A 17,259-nucleotide genomic window follows, 5' to 3' on the forward strand; every position below is an offset into this window, starting at 1 on the left:
ATTTTATGATAACCTGTAACTTGTTATTTTTTAAAATCATGATTTGAATACAAAACAATTTAATTTGAATAATGAAAAAATAAATTAATGTGCAAATAGAAATTATGGAATAGTTAGCTATTAATTGAAACTATAAGCATCATAAGCAACTCCCTTTATTAATTAATACGGAAAATGGAAGCAAAACATCAACAAATCATCATATATTTCATATCGATTGCGAGGACAGACGGAGAGTAAATCATATAACCACATACCTATATCAAGATTGAAACAAGTTTAAATATACCATAATATAACTTCGACTTCTCATGTATTGTGTTCTTATATAAATAAATAAGAATCTGACTGGATACCTGAAAAACAATCTTTAAATGATGAACTTGCGTAGTGTGAAATTGTAACTGACTTTGAACCAGTGAGTCCAACGTAGGACAAGTGCAATCAAAAATAGGAATACCTTTGAAGAAAAATAAATAATAATTCTAATCATGATACAGTAATAATCATAACTAAACCTCATAATTGGGTTAGATTAATCAATGAGACAATGCAAGTAGGCTATTGTTTCTTCACTCCAGTTGTAAATTATTGTGTGATCTGTACCAGTCTGTGGACCAAGTTTGACATGTTTTTACTAGAGCCAGAGTCGTATTTTCAAACTGCCCAGTCTGACAGTATGGAATTCTGACCTCAACTCCCAACTCTGGGTAGATTGAACTTCCAACTCTGGTTCTAGCGGTGATAACAAAAATCAGAATTTTCCACAGAAACTCCAAAATCATTAAATTTACCAAGAGTCTTCAACATTCTATCTGTTAAAGGAGACTACAAAACTTCAAAGAGTCAAATTTTGCCCAATTCAAAGTTTTAAGTCGGAGTTTTTTTTCGTCTAAAGTCTTTTTGTTTTGAGCTTGGTTCACTTGGTTCCCAATTTTAAAATAATATTTTGAAACAAAGTACACGAAGTAGTTACTTACATAATTTGTCGATGGAGTCTTTTACGTTTGCAACAGATTTCCAAGCCCAATCCATCACGAATCTCAAAGTGCAGCCACAAGCTGCCAGATGACCACTCGCCAAATCTCGAACAATTGATAGAAGAAAACTAACTTGACCATGTTCCAGAGCTGAAAGTGAAAAAAAAATCAAAAAAGGGAATTGCTAAAGATGATGAGTTATGAGTGAACCCATCTAATTGTGCTAAGACCTGGACTTGCACTAGATATTCTTGCCCACGAAAAAATTTTGATATAGAAAAGTGTTTACAGACAAGTTGTCAAAATGTAACAGAAAAATCAAAAGATATATACTAATTCATTTTCAATCAAATATTTACACTTTGGCAAAGAAGGAAATTTGATGCTAGCTAACCCTCTACGCCATGTTCACCACATGACCCAAAATTGGATCGCCTGAAAATCCTCTCGTCTTCGTTGCTTGTTTTTTTAACAAAACATACAAAGTATTGATTTTATTTATGTTGCATTTAATATTGAACAGATGTTTAATAATAATTATAAATAAGTAGATATCACAAAGTAACAAACTTCTAGCATTCATTTTTTGTTTATGATATGAAAATTAGTTATTTTAGCTCTGATTACTGATGCTGCACTTGTAACAACTAACAATGCAGATATATGCTTAGTACTGCAGATTGTGGCTATGTTTATCAGAAGTTCCATAAAACTCAAACTTTCCGAAACCTAGAATTGCTTTATTTTAGAAGAAGAAATGGCTGCTGAATCGGATGGCAAAAAATCACTAAATTAATTTTTTTAAATTTGGAAGCTGCTAAATCTTCAATAAAAGCAAATGATGAGGCTTTTTTAAAACATGGTTTCACTGAATTGGATAGCAAGATTCATTTTGTGAACTTGAAATGATGCTCCATATAATTATTCTATACCATACCTGTAGTTAAAATATTTTCTCTCATCATATCTGGAGTGAACTGTTGATGTGATGAATGTTTTGAATAAAGTTCTGAAGAAAGCATATCATCGTGGATTTCTTTTGGACTAACGAGACACATCGATTTTAATTCAGTTGCGGTGTTCAATACCTTGAAATAAAAAAGGGGAGAAAAATTAGTCAAAAAAGCATTGAAAGCAATTCAAAAACATAGATAGAAAAAGCAAGATGGTCAAAACCGAATAATATACTATTTCAAATACTTTTTAAGATAAGATTTTCAAATAAGGATCATTTTTAACAAATACTATATGAAAATCTAAGTTAAGTTTGAATTTGGAAACGCAGTGAAGTTGAGATAAACAGTGATTATGATTAGTTGGTTCTCTATCTTTTATATTTTTCAGATATTTAGAAAAGGCCAACAATTTTGAAATAATTACGCAAAATGATAAATAATTCCTAAAATATAATTATTAGGCTTCCCGCTGCTTGTCATTAGGCTTCCCGCTGCTTGTCAGCAGGAAACCTATTGTATTCCTGTGTTTTATTATTATTATTTATTTATTATTATTATTATTTATTTATTTTTATTATTTTTTTTCAAATTGGTCCTACAAACTTGAAATTCACCTCAAATGTGCAGAAGTTCTCAGCTAGCAGTAAAATGCAAATTTTATGCATGACTGACCACGCTTTCACGCTCCAGTGAGCAAAACGCGTCTTCAGTTTTTTTGCGATTTCTCAAAATTGATACATGCTATTGGGTTGAAATTCATAACAATGATTAATGGACATGTTCCGGATACGATATGTCAAGAATACGCATGAGTGACCTCGGCGATACGCTCCAGTGAGCAATATAGGATTTTACATTTTCATCTTCTTCTCGAGAACGACACTACTTAGAGACTTGAAATTTACATCACATGCAGATAATAAGTCCCCCATCATAAATTGCAAATTTTATGCATGACTGACCACGCTTTCACGCTCCAGTGAGCAAAACGCGTCTTCAGTTTTTTTTATGCGGGAAGCCTGTTAAAGCTGCACGCAGCTCTAGTTCTGAATTGTTTTTTCAAATCAAAAATAAAAAAACCTGAATTTTTTTTTTTTTTACAAAAGAAAGATATTAAAATAAGTGTGTTAAAGAAACCTTGTTTATGTACCTGTTGCTGATATCCATACATAAGATAATGGTTCAATGATTGATTTGTGATGTAATAAAGAGGAAAACTGCACGAGGAAGGTAAGAAGAATCTATCAGGCAATGGTTTCATTCCTGAATTAAAGTGCTGAATTTTTTCAGATGGAACATGCATACCCTGAAACAGAAAAAAAGTTTATAATATAAAATAGCTTTAAAATTCAGATAAGCTAAAACCCTGCTTTTTTTTTGTCCTTCAAAATACTGATCAAAATGAATCGAATTACAAAACCCAGCAATATTTTTCACAGGGGTTTTCAAAGTTTTAGGTATCTTCGCCACCTTACAGCACTATACATCATCATTGACCGGAAATTACAAAAAAAAAGGAATTTATCAGAAAAGAATTAAACAAGTAGTCATAGTACATTGTGTTTTAATAACGAGATGGATGGGCTTGTTTAATAGCTTATTTGGATGAAGACATGTTGGTAAAATGAATGAACAACAACACTAGACATTGCTGCAGTATTATGTTTAGAGAATATAAGAAAGCCTTTCTAAATACCAATATTGATTCATCTTCTGATAACTGGAGTTGATCATCGTCGAACGTCCACATTCCTGCATAGATATAATCATCTTCATCTCTTCTATGATGAATAGAAAAGTGAAGCATTGAATATTACTAATGAAGTTCTTTTGGGGTATGGCACTCGCCAGGCAAATCATCCAAATTACTATAGAAGCTTGAGATAAATTGTCCCAAAAAATCATTACAAGTTGTGTCAACTCTGATTACAGACTTTCTTAAAATTGATAGTTTTATTATTTTGCAGTTAATTTCATTTTCATTTTGTTAATTCAGTTTGGAAAGAGAAATTAGGAATAAGAGAGTAAGAAACATAGGACTAGTACAAGTGATGAATCAAATTATTCATAATCAATATGATACATGAACTAATAAAGGCCTATAATAATAGCTAGAAAGTCGAAGAAACAATCCTACATATATATAAGCATACTATCTCGCGGCATGTAGAGAAAATTACAAAAAAACATACCTAAAACAGGATGGCATTTGAGCAAGATACCATCTGTTAATGTCAAAGATGATTACATTCAATTCACTTCGACCACTGCTTTTTCCTGCAAAGAAATGAGTGAGAAAATAAGTTTAGATGAGTAATAACAAGATAGTGCTCATCTGACAACGGCCTACCATTTCTGGATGAGTATGAGAATAGTTAAGTCATGGATATTTTCTGATATATGAACTTGGGTGGTGGAGGAAACATAACTAACCAGTGGTTAATTAAAGTGCAATAGTATGTAGTTCTGCAATCATTTCAGTAATATTTAACACAATGCAAAAATTGGAGAACCAGCAAAAGAAATTAATGTCTGGGTTTGAAATCACAACCACAGGTTTGTGAAAGAGGCCATTTTAAAAAACAAATAATATATTTTTCGTCCACTACAAAGTAATTAAAAAATCACAAAAATTTTTGAAATTGTGTAGTAGTTAAATTGTTTTGGAACAAACTGGCAGACAATAGTTGAAAGTTAGTGAATATAACAATAGGGCTGATACAAAATGTTGATACAAGTACTTTCATTTTCATAATATGAATAAGCCGTATAAGATTAAATTACAATAGCAGATGAAATCAAAACAGTACGTATTGTGTGTAGATAAAACTGAGAGCAATGACAAATCTGCTTTCGTTTGATAGTATCGTTTGATAAACAGCTTGACAGAATGTTTTTGTTTCGAAACTACCAGACAAGTTGGCAGCTAGATAGGCAAGAAAGGATAAAGAGATAGCAAGTGCCATTTCTACTAGAGTAACCACAGATAGAAAATTCCTTGTTTTCTCATTCCCACAAAAGCACCTGTGTAGCAAATACGATATATTCAGTACTGAAGTCAAACCGAATTGAAAAAATTTATTGTGTTTTTTTTTTTTTATATAAAATTAGAGAGCAACATAAGATGATATGTGTGAATTTACCTAAATAATGTAGAAAATCATGTTTAGTGCACTTTGGTTACGCTGCTGTTAGTATTGTCAGAGTGATTGAAGATAAGGAAAAATTTGAATTTAAAATTTCAATATTGACTAAAAATGTTTGATGATACAGATAATTTCAGCTAGTTTTCTGTCAAAACTGATCACTAAATTTACCCTTATAATACTGTAAGGTTTGTCAAATTGAGATGAGATGATACCCTGAAACTGATCACACAATAATTGATAGAGATATATTGATATATGGCTTTAAACAATGTAAAACAACAATTCATAACAACTAAGATACAGTAACACTGAGAACAATTACAATTTTTAGAAATGATTTACTAGATAACAAATAATTAGAATAACTAACAATGAATCATGAGATAATTCTGCGAAAGCTGTTTGATAAATATAGATATGAAAGTCCTACGGTTGTGGATGAGATTGTGAATAAGTTAGAAGACTTGGGTATGACAGGTAAGATATCAGTCTTTTGTAGGCAATCATATCAGGTACTAAAATGTGTGTGCATTTATCTCTCAAGCCCATATCCTCAAGCTAAACAAGACTTTGTACAGCTGCAATTCACAGTTAATTATATCCTATAGAGCAGTGGTTCCCAACCTTTTATATCTCGTGGACCCCTTCTGGAGGCTTTTAGCACTCATGGCCCCCTGTTCATATTTTCAGTGGTATTTATAGTGATATTTTGATTGGTACCTGGATTTCAAATCCCATTATGTTCAAACAATTCATGCTCAACAAAAGGAAACGCCCTGTGATATAACCTTATCGAGCAATGAAACTGGGAAGAACGGAGATTTTTTTTTGTAAAAGGTGTAAAATCAGTTTTGCACCTGGCATGGTGGCCCCCTCCAACTGCTCTGTGGCCCCCGGTTGGAAACCACTGGCCTAGAGACAGCCTCAGGTGATTTCATATGAATGATATTAAAATCTGATATGAATCAAGAAAATACCAACAAAATTGATCCATAACCTCGAAGTATATTCTTGAAATACCCTGTTTATATACAAGACTTGGTTTAATTAATGGTTTAATTGTAAATCACTAGGCCAGCAAGAATTTGCGTCGTCAAACTACTCAGACGATGAAACAGATGAAGAAGAGCATGAGGAACCATCAGGTGAATCATTATTCACAATTTGATTATACTATTTATCGAAAATTTAACAAAATTAACTTTAATTTTTACAGGTGGATGTTCAATAAAACAAGGTCATGTTCATACTGTTCTTAATAAGTTATTAAAAAACATGGGAAATGCATTATATCGAGCCCAGATAAACTCAAGTACAGAGATGAATAATATATTAACATATTCAAAAGGTGTTACAGAGCAATTGCAACAGATTGCTGAAGTCGAAGCTACCATACAAAAAAACGCACTGGATGATATACTGACGCAACTATATCCCAGACTACATAAAGTTTCAGACATGAAAGTACCTGATAATGATATCAGATTCTGTACAGAATGGAGAACATACAATCTTCTATTACTTTCTGACTTAGCTGTATACAACAATCTACATGAACTATATAAAGAAATAAATCAAAATGTAATTATATTACTAAATGAAGTCAATGGCCAAACTGCATTGGAAAAACAAGCATATGGAATAGCCTTTCATAACATAGCAATTTATTACAAAAGTAAGAAGCAATATGAACAATGCCTTTTATATTATCAAGTTGCGCTTGCAGCCTATAACATAAGTAGTGACTGGAAGAATGAACACACAAAAATTTCGCTCGGCATGCAATTGGAAGAAAGTTCTAAAACAGTGAGGATAACGCAAAGACGACAAGATGTAACAGGTATAATGATCTGGTGATTTAGAAATATTTTCTAGGAACACAGCAATAGTGGATAGAGCGATATATATCACAAGCAAAAGTGCAACCCTATGCAACAGCAAGGAGTTCAGTACTTCACCCTCGCATAGGTATAATCAGTGGTTGGATTCAGCCGGTTCGCACCGGTTCTATAGAACCGTCTCACAGAATTTTATGAGATCAGCGATTCGGTTAGCATTCTGTTTGTAACAAAACCGGCTGAAAAATATGACTTTTGTGAAGGAACCGGCTGACAAAAAATCTGAATCCCACCACTGGGTATGATGTACCGTAATATAATTCAAAATTTGAATATGTAGATTTGTGAGGACAAGCAAAAATAACTGTGTAGCACAGTGGTTCTCAAATAATGGGTCGTGCGCCCGTGCCCCACAAAGGCATAGACAATTATTTGAGGGGTCGTGAAGCTAATTAAAAATAAAAATATTTGTTAGATTTGATCTTGCCTGCCAATTCTGGTATTTACATTTCAAAACTTTTCATTTATTTCCATATTTACGATTCCACTCACATATTTTTAAGGTCTTTTTTGAATAAAACATACTTTCGCCTCACTAACTGTTAAAACATATAAATTATTTTAGAAGCGTTAATTGGACGGGAAGGTGGGCGGCTGAATGTTGAGTACTGTGAAGTGAAAATACCAAGAAATGCTTTAAATGAAACTAAGAAATTTACAGTATCATCAAAACTTGACAATGCAAGCAGTGATGACACGATTTCAATAAGCACAATATTGAGTTGCGAACCTGCAACCAACTTCAAACTGCCAGTTAAAATGCTAATTCCTGCATGGTGTGGAGCTGATGAAGATTATGTGGAAGTAGAAATATGTTACAAACAGAATAATAGTTCAGATTGGAGCTTATTAGAAAGAAAAGATTTAAAACATATCTGTTGTGATATTTCGTTTGACACAAGACATTTTACAGGCTTTCGTATAAAAGTGAAAAACATTTTTGGCAAACTACTCAAATACAAAATGGCTATGAGTGTGTGGAAAAATCCAATGGGAAACTATACTTTCATAGCATACATAAAGAATGAAAGCATTAAAGAGAAATGGAAAAATGAACTCAAAGCTACAGGGTACACAGCAGCAAAGGTACATTTCAATAATATTATAGTTAGAAATGATGATGAAATAAAAGTTCATTTTCAATGCAAATCTCCTGAATTTAAATTTGACCCTGCAACAGTATCTTTTCAACTCGATTTTACCAAGGAACACTTTCATTTTGAAAACTTTGCTCTTGTGCAAACTGCGCCTTCCACTGCAAAACTCACTACAGTAGTTTGCGAAATTGAGCACAATGAGCGAAAGGTTGAAAAAAATGACAAGAAAAGCAAAATAAAGAACTTTGAAAAAAAATGGAACGAGGAGATATCAGCCGTACCATTTATTATAGATCAAACAACACGTAAGAATCTCTGCAATTTATTCTATAAAACTTTCAATTAATAACTCATGGCTGCTGATTTTCAAATTTCAGTCAGAAATCTTGAAAATTCTAGCTCTGGCTCCAACACCAATACAAGCATTCTGAACTCTACAGCCTTGAATTAACTCTACATGGGAACTTGAATACAAAACTTACCTATTAATTTAATTAGCAATCATTACTTAATCTTTACAATTCTAAGAGTTATCAAACCGGCTCTAATCATACCAATGACTAATATAGGTATGCAGTTTCAAATCCTACTGGAGATGATTATGTATTTGGATATTGCTGAACACATGAAAGTTAACATAGATTGGATAAAGCTACCAATAAATTGTTCTATCTATGTTAACTTTCATGTGTTCAGCAATATCCAAATACAAATCATGAGAGAACGTAGATCACTTTGCATAATTAAGTAGTCTTATCGGGTACCCTCACCCTACTGCTGTATTTTTATTATTTTTGCAGCAAAAGAAAGCCTAATGGATGTCTTCAAAAATGAAATCATTAAAGAGTATGATTCTCCACACGTTTGGAAAGAGTTTGCAGGATCCTGTAGTGGCTTGGCCCTAAGTCCCATGGAAATAAGAAAAATTGGAAACAACAGCGAGAGTGGTTTTGAAAATCAGAAGCTGGAAATGTTAATATTGTGGAAAAATAAAATTGGATCTCCAGGTAACATATAGAAGTAATTACCGTATTTATTCAATTATAACGCGCACTCGTGTATAACGCGCACCTTTAAATTTTGAATGAAAATTGGTATAAAATTCTTTTTTTTATTTTTTCTCTACTAACTACTGGTAAGCACATAACATCTCAACGCAGCGGGAATGTCAACATCTCAACGCAGCGGGAATGTCAAACGCATGCTGAGCTGTCGCATGTGCGTGTGCTTGCACGAAATCGAACGCTTGCATGAATGTCAAACGCACGCTGAGCTGTCGCATGTGCGTGTGCTTGCACGAAATCATCCTGCATTGGAATGTGCATGCGCGAGCGCACGCACGTTTCAGATGTTTAAAACCACATTTTCAATACCGCATTTCTCAGACCTCGTGTATAACTCGCAGCATTGATTTTTGCCTAAAATTCAGTTCAAAATTTTGCGCGTTATAATCGAATAAATACGGTATATCATTTAATTAGCTACAACAACAGCAGGGCCGAGAAAGCTGAGCTTGAACAGAGAGCCAGAGCGAAGCTTACCGTATTAGAAGCTAGAGACGATGCTACACAGCATTTTACTGGCTACACGTCCAATCCATTCATTAATTTCACAAATTTATAATTTGAATATAAAATTTATTTTTTCCGGTTTTCATTCATTTTTTCAATACTTAGTTCCAATTTAAAACTTTTGGGCTTCCTTAGTACAATTTAACGTTCAAAACTTAAACTTTGTGTTGATTTCATTATAATTATCTTGGAATAGGAATAATTTACCATAATTTAAACTGCATATCATCATATTATGAGACTACTACGGGAGTCACTTAGCTAGTACCTGAACTCATGATAGAACTAAAACAAGGAAAAATTAGAATAAAATTATGTCCTAACCCTAACCTGGTATACCTAATACGTTCCTGTGTCCACCATCTTGGTGCACATACTACGAGAGCGCCATTGAAATTTCATTCCTCAAATTTGACAATTGAATGGTAAAATTTTATATAGCAATAATAAACCTTCAACAGGAACTACCAACAAATACATTACGGGAATATCGCTCAGAGGCCGTAGACTTATCGATAGAAATTTAGGAGATCCCACAAATCAGTGCTCTTACTCCATAGTGACACCTTATGTCCCATCACTAATTAATAAATAACTCGCTAATTATACGACATAATTCATCCAAAATCAATAGGCTTCTGGTCCGACATATGATGAATGCACATGAAAAATCTGGAGCAGATTCAATCTCGCTTTCGTGAGGTATCGCGTGCATCTAACAGACAAACAGACAAATACCTATCAACATACTTACCGATCAAAATCGATAAGTAATAATTCAATTAGTAAGAAGTATACTGTAAAATTATCAATGAGCGAGTTTAATTTTACTTAAGATTTTCAAATATTTGGAAAAAAGTGTTGCATAATTGAACAAAAAATTTCTAATATACAGATGAACAAATGTTGATTGTGAAGATACGTGGCATTGTGAAAAACTATCGCATACCGACTACTAGATTGCAAAACAACAGAACATCCTAATTTCAACAAAAAGAGTGAAGTTTCAATAGCTATCATCATGAATAAGACAAAGCGTTATTATTGAATTCCACAACTTTTATGTTTCAACTTTGGGACATTTTTAATGTTTGTATAAGTTTTTAATTTCAATAAATGGTAATTGATGTAAGCATAGTTATGATGCCAAAGAAATATTACCAAATTATGGTAACAGTTTATACAGCCTTTAAAGTTGAGATGTTTCAGGGCAAATGTTATATGTATTGCTCAATCAGGCGAGGTTTCTCAAACTTCCTTCCAAAAGGACTGCACAGGGGGTTCACAGCGATATGAAAATTGATTCCAATCAAAAATCCATTGCCTATTTTTGGCTGAGTGTTGCAGACAAACATCTATTGCTGTCAAAAAAGGCAATTGAAAATTTATTGCCTTTTGCAACGACCTACATGTGAGGCAGCATTTGCAGCTCTTACCAATATGATGACAAAATATGGTATGATGACTTGCTGTAAAGTCGGACCTACGAGTCATAAATTGATCCGGGAATCGATAACTTGTGCAGTGAAAAGCAACCTGATCCATCACATTAACGTCGTTTGTGTTGTTGTATTGTAAATGAAACATTATCCTTCTACGTTAGTTATGCACAGAAATTGATACTACATATGATGGGGTCTGTCAAAACTAAGATTCACAAAAAGGGGTCCGTAGCTCAAAAAGTTAGGGAAACCATGGCTAAAGAGTACTGGTAGGTACTTTTTAATTGTTTATGAGGTTTGAACAGTCTAGAGTGGAATGGAAAATTTGAGATTCCTAATACTCAAGAAAATGATATCAATGAGATAGAAAGTATCTGTTCATAATAATGATAACATACCGAATCACAATACAATCACACAATGAAAATTGTAAATTGTGCAAAGCAGAAGCCCAGCGAAAACTATAGAAAAAATACAATAGAAAATGCCTGAACAAAAGATATCTAATTTATGGAAAATTATTACATAATCAATGTCTGAGATAGATATAATAAAAGAAAACAATTTTCAAGTTACAGTAAACATTAAAACTGAAACTTATACTGGAAGCGTAAGTAGATGCTAGAGAGAACAAAAAAAATTCTGTGTGAATGTGATAAAGAGCAGCATCAAACTTGTAAATCGTCAGATTACGAAGTGTAACAGAGAAGATAATTATGGCTGAGGAGCTTGAAGTTGCTTCAGATAAATTAAGAAAATTAGCCAGAATTAACCCGCAAGCAGGAGTTCTTGAAATAAATGAAGCAAAACTCAGAAGAAGACTATCTCTACCTGATAACTCCATTGAATACTACATAAAAGGTTTTAATTTTTGAAGGTACTTGTAAAAGTTATTGATGAAAACCATATTTACACCATTTTTAACACGCGCCTAAACCAGAGCGCCTTATTTTCATGATTTACTACACATGATGATATCTGTTGCTCTTTCTTGTGATGGACACACAAAATGGCAATATGAGAGTGCAGATTAACGAAAACTGGCAATGAAAGCATGTTAGTGTCTCCTCTGTCCGGTCCAAAGCTAATAATTAGAAAATCCCAGAAACGAGAAAGAGGCAGATCCCTGAAAAAAAGGCCATAAAAGCAGGGACAGAAAACCGGCTCTTTAGACGAAAAATGCAGTATTTCTCCCAGAATTAGTAAAATGAAGGATATGGAACTCATAGAATCAACTTATTAGTCACTGATACTTGAAAGATGTGACCAATACAGGGGTTTCCTCAGTTTATTTTAAATACTTTTGAGCAAAATAAACGTCTTCTGAATTTTGTATTATTAGAAAAAAATCAAATGAAATTTGATGTCAATTTCATAAATATGAATAATAAAAAATTAAATGACTATTTCGAAATGTTTTCATGAATTTATATGACATTTGTGCATACAGCTTATGTTAAAGTCAGATGATACTTTAAAACTGAAGACTCAACAAAGATCATATAGTTTTGAACAATGTGAAAGGATAAGTCATAGCAACTGACATAGATTAACACTGGGACTAATTTACAGAATTAATTTGCTAGATAACAAATAATTAGTATAACTAAGTATGACTCATGAAGGAATTGTGCAACTAAATATCGATCATGAAAAGTTTTTGCGAGAGCTGTTTGACAAATATAGATATGAAAGTCCTACAAAGGTGGACGAAATTGTAAATAAGTTGGAAGACTTTGGAATAACAGGTGAGATACTTTATTTTTTTTTAGCTGTGACTGTTATAACAGGCAATCATACGAGGTCCTAGGTCGTAGCAACTAGCATTTATCTGCATTGAATGTTCACATTCGCAAACTAAACAAGACTTTGCTTTGCAAAGCTGTAATTTACAGCTCATCATAGCCTAGAAAAATTGTGCAAGAATTTTCCCCGCAGGAAACTTCACTGCATAGGATTAGGATATGATGCTCTTGAATAACGAATCTTTACGAATAACGAAAAGTACTTCAAAAACCAACCACAAATACTTGTTTAACAGAAAAATGCTTTTGCGACGATTTTACCTATGTGGCAAAATATCCTGCAACAAATTTTTCTGGAGCGTAGAAAAATTTTCTAACCCTAGGTGATTTCATAAAAATGATATTAGAATATAAAACGGTCAATACAAAAAGGGCAAATTTAAGAATAAAAAAAAATACAGAAAAAATTGTTCCATGACCTTCAAGTATAATTTTAAAATAGCCTATAGCCTATATATATATCCTTGATAAAGTAATTGTAAATCACCAGGTCAGCAAGAATTTACGTCGTCGAACTACTCAGATGATGAGACAGATGAAGAAGTACATGAGAAACCATCGGGTGAATCATTATTAACCACAATTTAATTATGTTATTTATCGAGAATTTGACAATATTAACTTTAATTTTTACAGGTGGATGTTCAATAAAACAAGAACATGTTCATACTGTTCTTAATAGGTTTTTAAAAAACATGGGAAAAGTATTATATCGAGCCCATATAAACTCAAGTAGAGAGATGAAAAATACAATGAAATATATAAAAGGTGTTACAGAGCAATTGCAACAGGTCGCTGAAGTCGAAGCTACCATACAAAAACAAGCACTGGATGATGTGCTGACGCGACTATATCCCAGACTACAAAAAGTTTCAAACAAGAAAGTACCTGATAATGATATCAAATTCTGTACAGAATGGAGAACATACAACCTTCTATTACTTTCTGACTTAGCTGTATACAACGATTAGCTGTATACAACAATCTACATGAACTATCTAAAGAAGTAAATCAAAATGTAATTATATTACTAAATGAAGTCAATGGCCAAACTGCATTGGAAAAACAAGCATTTGGAATAGCCTTTCATAACATAGCAATTTATTACAAAAGTAAGAAGCAATATGAACAATGCCTTTTATATTATCAAGTTGCGCTTGCAGCCTATAATATAAGTAGTGACTGGAAGAATGAAAATACAAAACTTTCACTCAGCATGCAATTGGAAGAAAGTTCTAAAACAGTGAGGTTAATGCAAAGACGACAAGATGTAACAGGTATAATGACCTTGTAATTTAGAATTTTTTTCTAGGAACGCAGCAACATTGGGTAGTGCGATATATATCGCAAGCTATCACAAGCAAAAGTGCAACCCTGTGCAACAGCGTTCAGTGTTCAGAATTCAGTACTTCAAATATTTGTTAGATTTGATCTTCGCTGCAAATTCTGGTATTTACATTTCAAAACTTTTAATTTTTTCCATATTTAAGATTCCTCTCACAAATTTTTTTAAGGTATTTTTTGAATAAAACATACCTTCGCCTTACTATCTGTTAAAATGTATAATTATTTTAGAAGCGTTAATTGGACAGGAAGGTGGGCGGCTGAATGTTGAGTACTGTGAAGTGAAAATACCAAGAAATGCTTTGAATGAAACTAAGAAATTTACAGTATCATCAAAACTAGACAATGCAAGCAGTGATGACATGATTTCAATAAGCCCAATATTGAGTTGCGAACCTGCAACCAACTTCAAACTGCCAGTCAAAATGCTAATTCCTGCATGGTGTGGAGCTGATGAAGATTATGTTAAAGTACAAATATGTTACAAACCGAAGAATAGTTCAGATTGGAGCTTATTAGAAAGAAAAGATTTAAAACATATCTGTTGTGATATTTCGTTTGAAACAAAGCACTTCACAGACTTCCATATAAGAGTGAAAAACATTTTTAGCAAACTACTCAAATACAAAATGGCTATGAGTGTGTGGAAAAATCCAGTGGGAAACTATACTTTCATAGCATACATAAAGAATGAAAGCATAAAAGAGAAATGGAAAAATGAACTCAAAGCTACAGGGTACACAGCCGCAAAGGTACATTTCAATAATATTATAGTTAGAAATGATGATGAAATAAAAGTTCATTTTCAATGTAAATCTCCTGAATTTAAATTTGACCCTGCGACAGTATCTTTTCGACTCGATTTTACCAAGGAACACTTTCATTTTGAAAACTTTGCTCTCGTGCAAACTGCGCCTTCCACTGCAAAACTCACTACAGTAGTTTGCAAATATGAGCACAATAAGCAAAAGGTTGAAAAAAATGACAAGAAAAGCAAGAAAAAAGAAAAATTTGAAAAAAAATGGAACGAGGAGATATCAGCCGTACCTTTTATTATAGATCAAACAACACGTAAGAATCTCTGCAATTTATTCTATAAAACTTTCAATTATTAAATCATGGCTGCTGATTTTCAAATTTCAATCAGAAATCTTGAAAATTCTAGCTCTGGCTCCAACACCAATACAAGCATTCTGAACTCTACAGCCTTGAATTTACTCTACATTGGAACTTGGATACTAAACCTACCTATTAATTTAATTAGCAATCATTACTTAATCTTTACAATTCTAAGAGTTAACAAAATGGCTCTACTCATACCAATGACTAACATAGGTATGCAGTTTCAAATCCTGCTGGAGATGATTATGTATTTGGATGTTGCTGAACACATGAAAGTTAACATAGATAGAACAATTTATTGGTAGCTTTATCCAAACTTTTCTTAAATCATGAGAGAATTTAGATCACTTTGCATAATTAAGTAGTCTAATAGGTACCCTCACCCTACTGCTGTATTTTTATTATTTTGGCAGCAAAAGAAAGCCTAATGGATGTCTTCAAAAATGAAATTATTAAAGAGTTTGATTCTCCACAAGTTTGGAAAGAGTTTGCAGGATCCTGTAGTGGCTTGGCCCTAAGTCTCATAGAAATAAGAAAAATTGGAAACAACATCGAGAGAAGTTTCGAAAATCAGAAGTTGGAAATGTTAATATTGTGGAAAAATAAAATTCGATCTCCAGGTAACATATAGAGATAATTATATCATGTAATTAGCTACAACAAAAGCAGAGCCGAGAAATCTAAGCTTGAACAGAGAGCCAGAGCCAAGCTTACCCTATTAGGAGCTAGAGACGATGCTACACAGCATTTTACTGGCTACACGTCCAATCCATTCATTAATTTCACAAATTTATAATTTGAATATAAAATTTATTTTTTCCGGTTTTCATTTCTTTTTTCAATACTTAGTTCAAATCAATTTGAAAACTTTTGGGCTGCATTAGTAAATATAACGTTCAAAGCTTAAACTTTGTGTTGATTTCGTTATAAGTATATTGGAATAAGAATAATTTTCCAGAATTTACACTGCATATTATCATCATATTATGAGACTACTATGGGAGTCACTTAGCTAGTACCTGAACTCATAATAGAACTAAAACAAGGAACAATTAGAATAAAATTATGTCCTAACCCTAACCTGGTATACCTAATACGTTCCTGTGTCCACCATCTTGGTGCACATACTACGGGAGCGCCATTAAAATTCATTCCTCATTTTTAATTTGACAATTGAATGGTAAAATTTTATATAGCAATAATAATCCTTCAACAGGAACTACCAACAAATACATTATAATTCAGTTAGTAAGAAGTATACTGTAACATTATCAATGGGCGAATTTAATTTTACTTAAGATTTTCAAATATTTGGAAAAATGTGTTGCATATTTGAACAACAAAATTTTTAATATACAGATGAACAAATGTTGATTGTGAAGATACGTGGCATTGTGAAAAACTATCGCATACCGACTACTAGATTGCAAAACAACAGAACATCCTAATTTCAACAAAAAGAGTGAAGTTTCAATAGCTATCATCATGAATAAGACAAAGCGTTATTATTGAATTCCACAACTTTTATGTTTCAACTTTGGGACATTTTTAATGTTTGTATAAGTTTTTAATTTCAATAAATGGTAATTGATGTAAGCATAGTTATGATGCCAAAGAAATATTACCAAATTATGGTAACAGTTTATACAGCCTTTAAAGTTGAGATGTTTCAGGGCAAATGTTATATGTATTGCTCAATTAGGCGAGGTTTCCCAAACTTCCTTCCAAAAGGACTGCACAGGGGGTCCACAAGACCACAACAATATGAAAATTGATTTCAATCAAAAATCCATTGCCTATTTTGGGCTGAGCGTTGCAGACAAACATCTATTGCTGTCAGAAAAGGCAATTGAAAATTCATTGACTTTTGCAACGACCTACATGTGTGAGGCAGC

The 17,259-nt window shown here is 32.8% G+C and overlaps 3 protein-coding genes across 9 annotated transcripts in view; 2 read left to right on the top strand and 1 right to left on the bottom strand.

Annotated features, from left to right (window-relative positions):
• LOC120328998 (uncharacterized) overlaps nucleotides 1-17,259 on the bottom strand; it is a 63,896-nt gene that overhangs the window by 30,852 nt on the left and 15,785 nt on the right. For 3 of the 4 annotated variants that reach the window (XM_078114399.1, XM_039395597.2, XM_039395601.2), the window contains exons 10-15: nucleotides 4,129-4,213; nucleotides 3,633-3,717; nucleotides 3,087-3,242; nucleotides 1,918-2,068; nucleotides 981-1,130; nucleotides 357-460 (exon numbers count right to left, since the gene is read on the bottom strand). In XM_078114399.1, the coding sequence (XP_077970525.1) occupies nucleotides 357-460; nucleotides 981-1,130; nucleotides 1,918-2,068; nucleotides 3,087-3,242; nucleotides 3,633-3,717; nucleotides 4,129-4,213 (731 nt within the window). The remainder of the gene's footprint in view (nucleotides 1-356; nucleotides 461-980; nucleotides 1,131-1,917; nucleotides 2,069-3,086; nucleotides 3,243-3,632; nucleotides 3,718-4,128; nucleotides 4,214-17,259) is intronic. The other variant, XM_039395598.2, reaches the window with a different exon arrangement.
• LOC120329015 (uncharacterized) lies at nucleotides 5,078-17,190 on the top strand. Of its 4 annotated transcripts, XM_078114403.1 has the most exons (7): nucleotides 5,078-5,562; nucleotides 6,159-6,230; nucleotides 6,302-6,925; nucleotides 7,549-8,069; nucleotides 8,190-8,385; nucleotides 8,881-9,087; nucleotides 10,547-11,268. In XM_078114403.1, exons 1-7 carry the CDS (start codon nucleotides 5,457-5,459, stop codon nucleotides 10,633-10,635), a joined length of 1,815 nt encoding a protein of 604 aa, XP_077970529.1. In that variant the 5' UTR covers nucleotides 5,078-5,456; the 3' UTR covers nucleotides 10,636-11,268. The 4 variants fall into 4 exon arrangements, with proteins under 4 accessions (XP_077970529.1, XP_077970530.1, XP_077970527.1 ...); XM_078114404.1 differs by lacking the exons at nucleotides 7,549-8,069; nucleotides 8,190-8,385; nucleotides 8,881-9,087; nucleotides 10,547-11,268 and adding exons at nucleotides 14,474-15,313; nucleotides 15,778-15,984; nucleotides 16,724-17,190 and having other exon boundaries at nucleotides 6,434-6,925; XM_078114401.1 differs by lacking the exons at nucleotides 7,549-8,069; nucleotides 8,190-8,385; nucleotides 8,881-9,087; nucleotides 10,547-11,268 and adding exons at nucleotides 14,474-15,313; nucleotides 15,778-15,984; nucleotides 16,724-17,187.
• LOC144425103 (uncharacterized) lies at nucleotides 12,431-14,117 on the top strand. The gene is made up of 3 exons (XM_078114410.1): nucleotides 12,431-12,841; nucleotides 13,389-13,460; nucleotides 13,535-14,117. Exons 1-3 carry the CDS (start codon nucleotides 12,706-12,708, stop codon nucleotides 13,867-13,869), a joined length of 543 nt encoding a protein of 180 aa, XP_077970536.1. The 5' UTR covers nucleotides 12,431-12,705; the 3' UTR covers nucleotides 13,870-14,117.

This window comes from Styela clava, chromosome 7, assembly GCF_964204865.1.
Source record: "Styela clava chromosome 7, kaStyClav1.hap1.2, whole genome shotgun sequence".
Taxonomy (NCBI): domain Eukaryota; kingdom Metazoa; phylum Chordata; class Ascidiacea; order Stolidobranchia; family Styelidae; genus Styela; species Styela clava.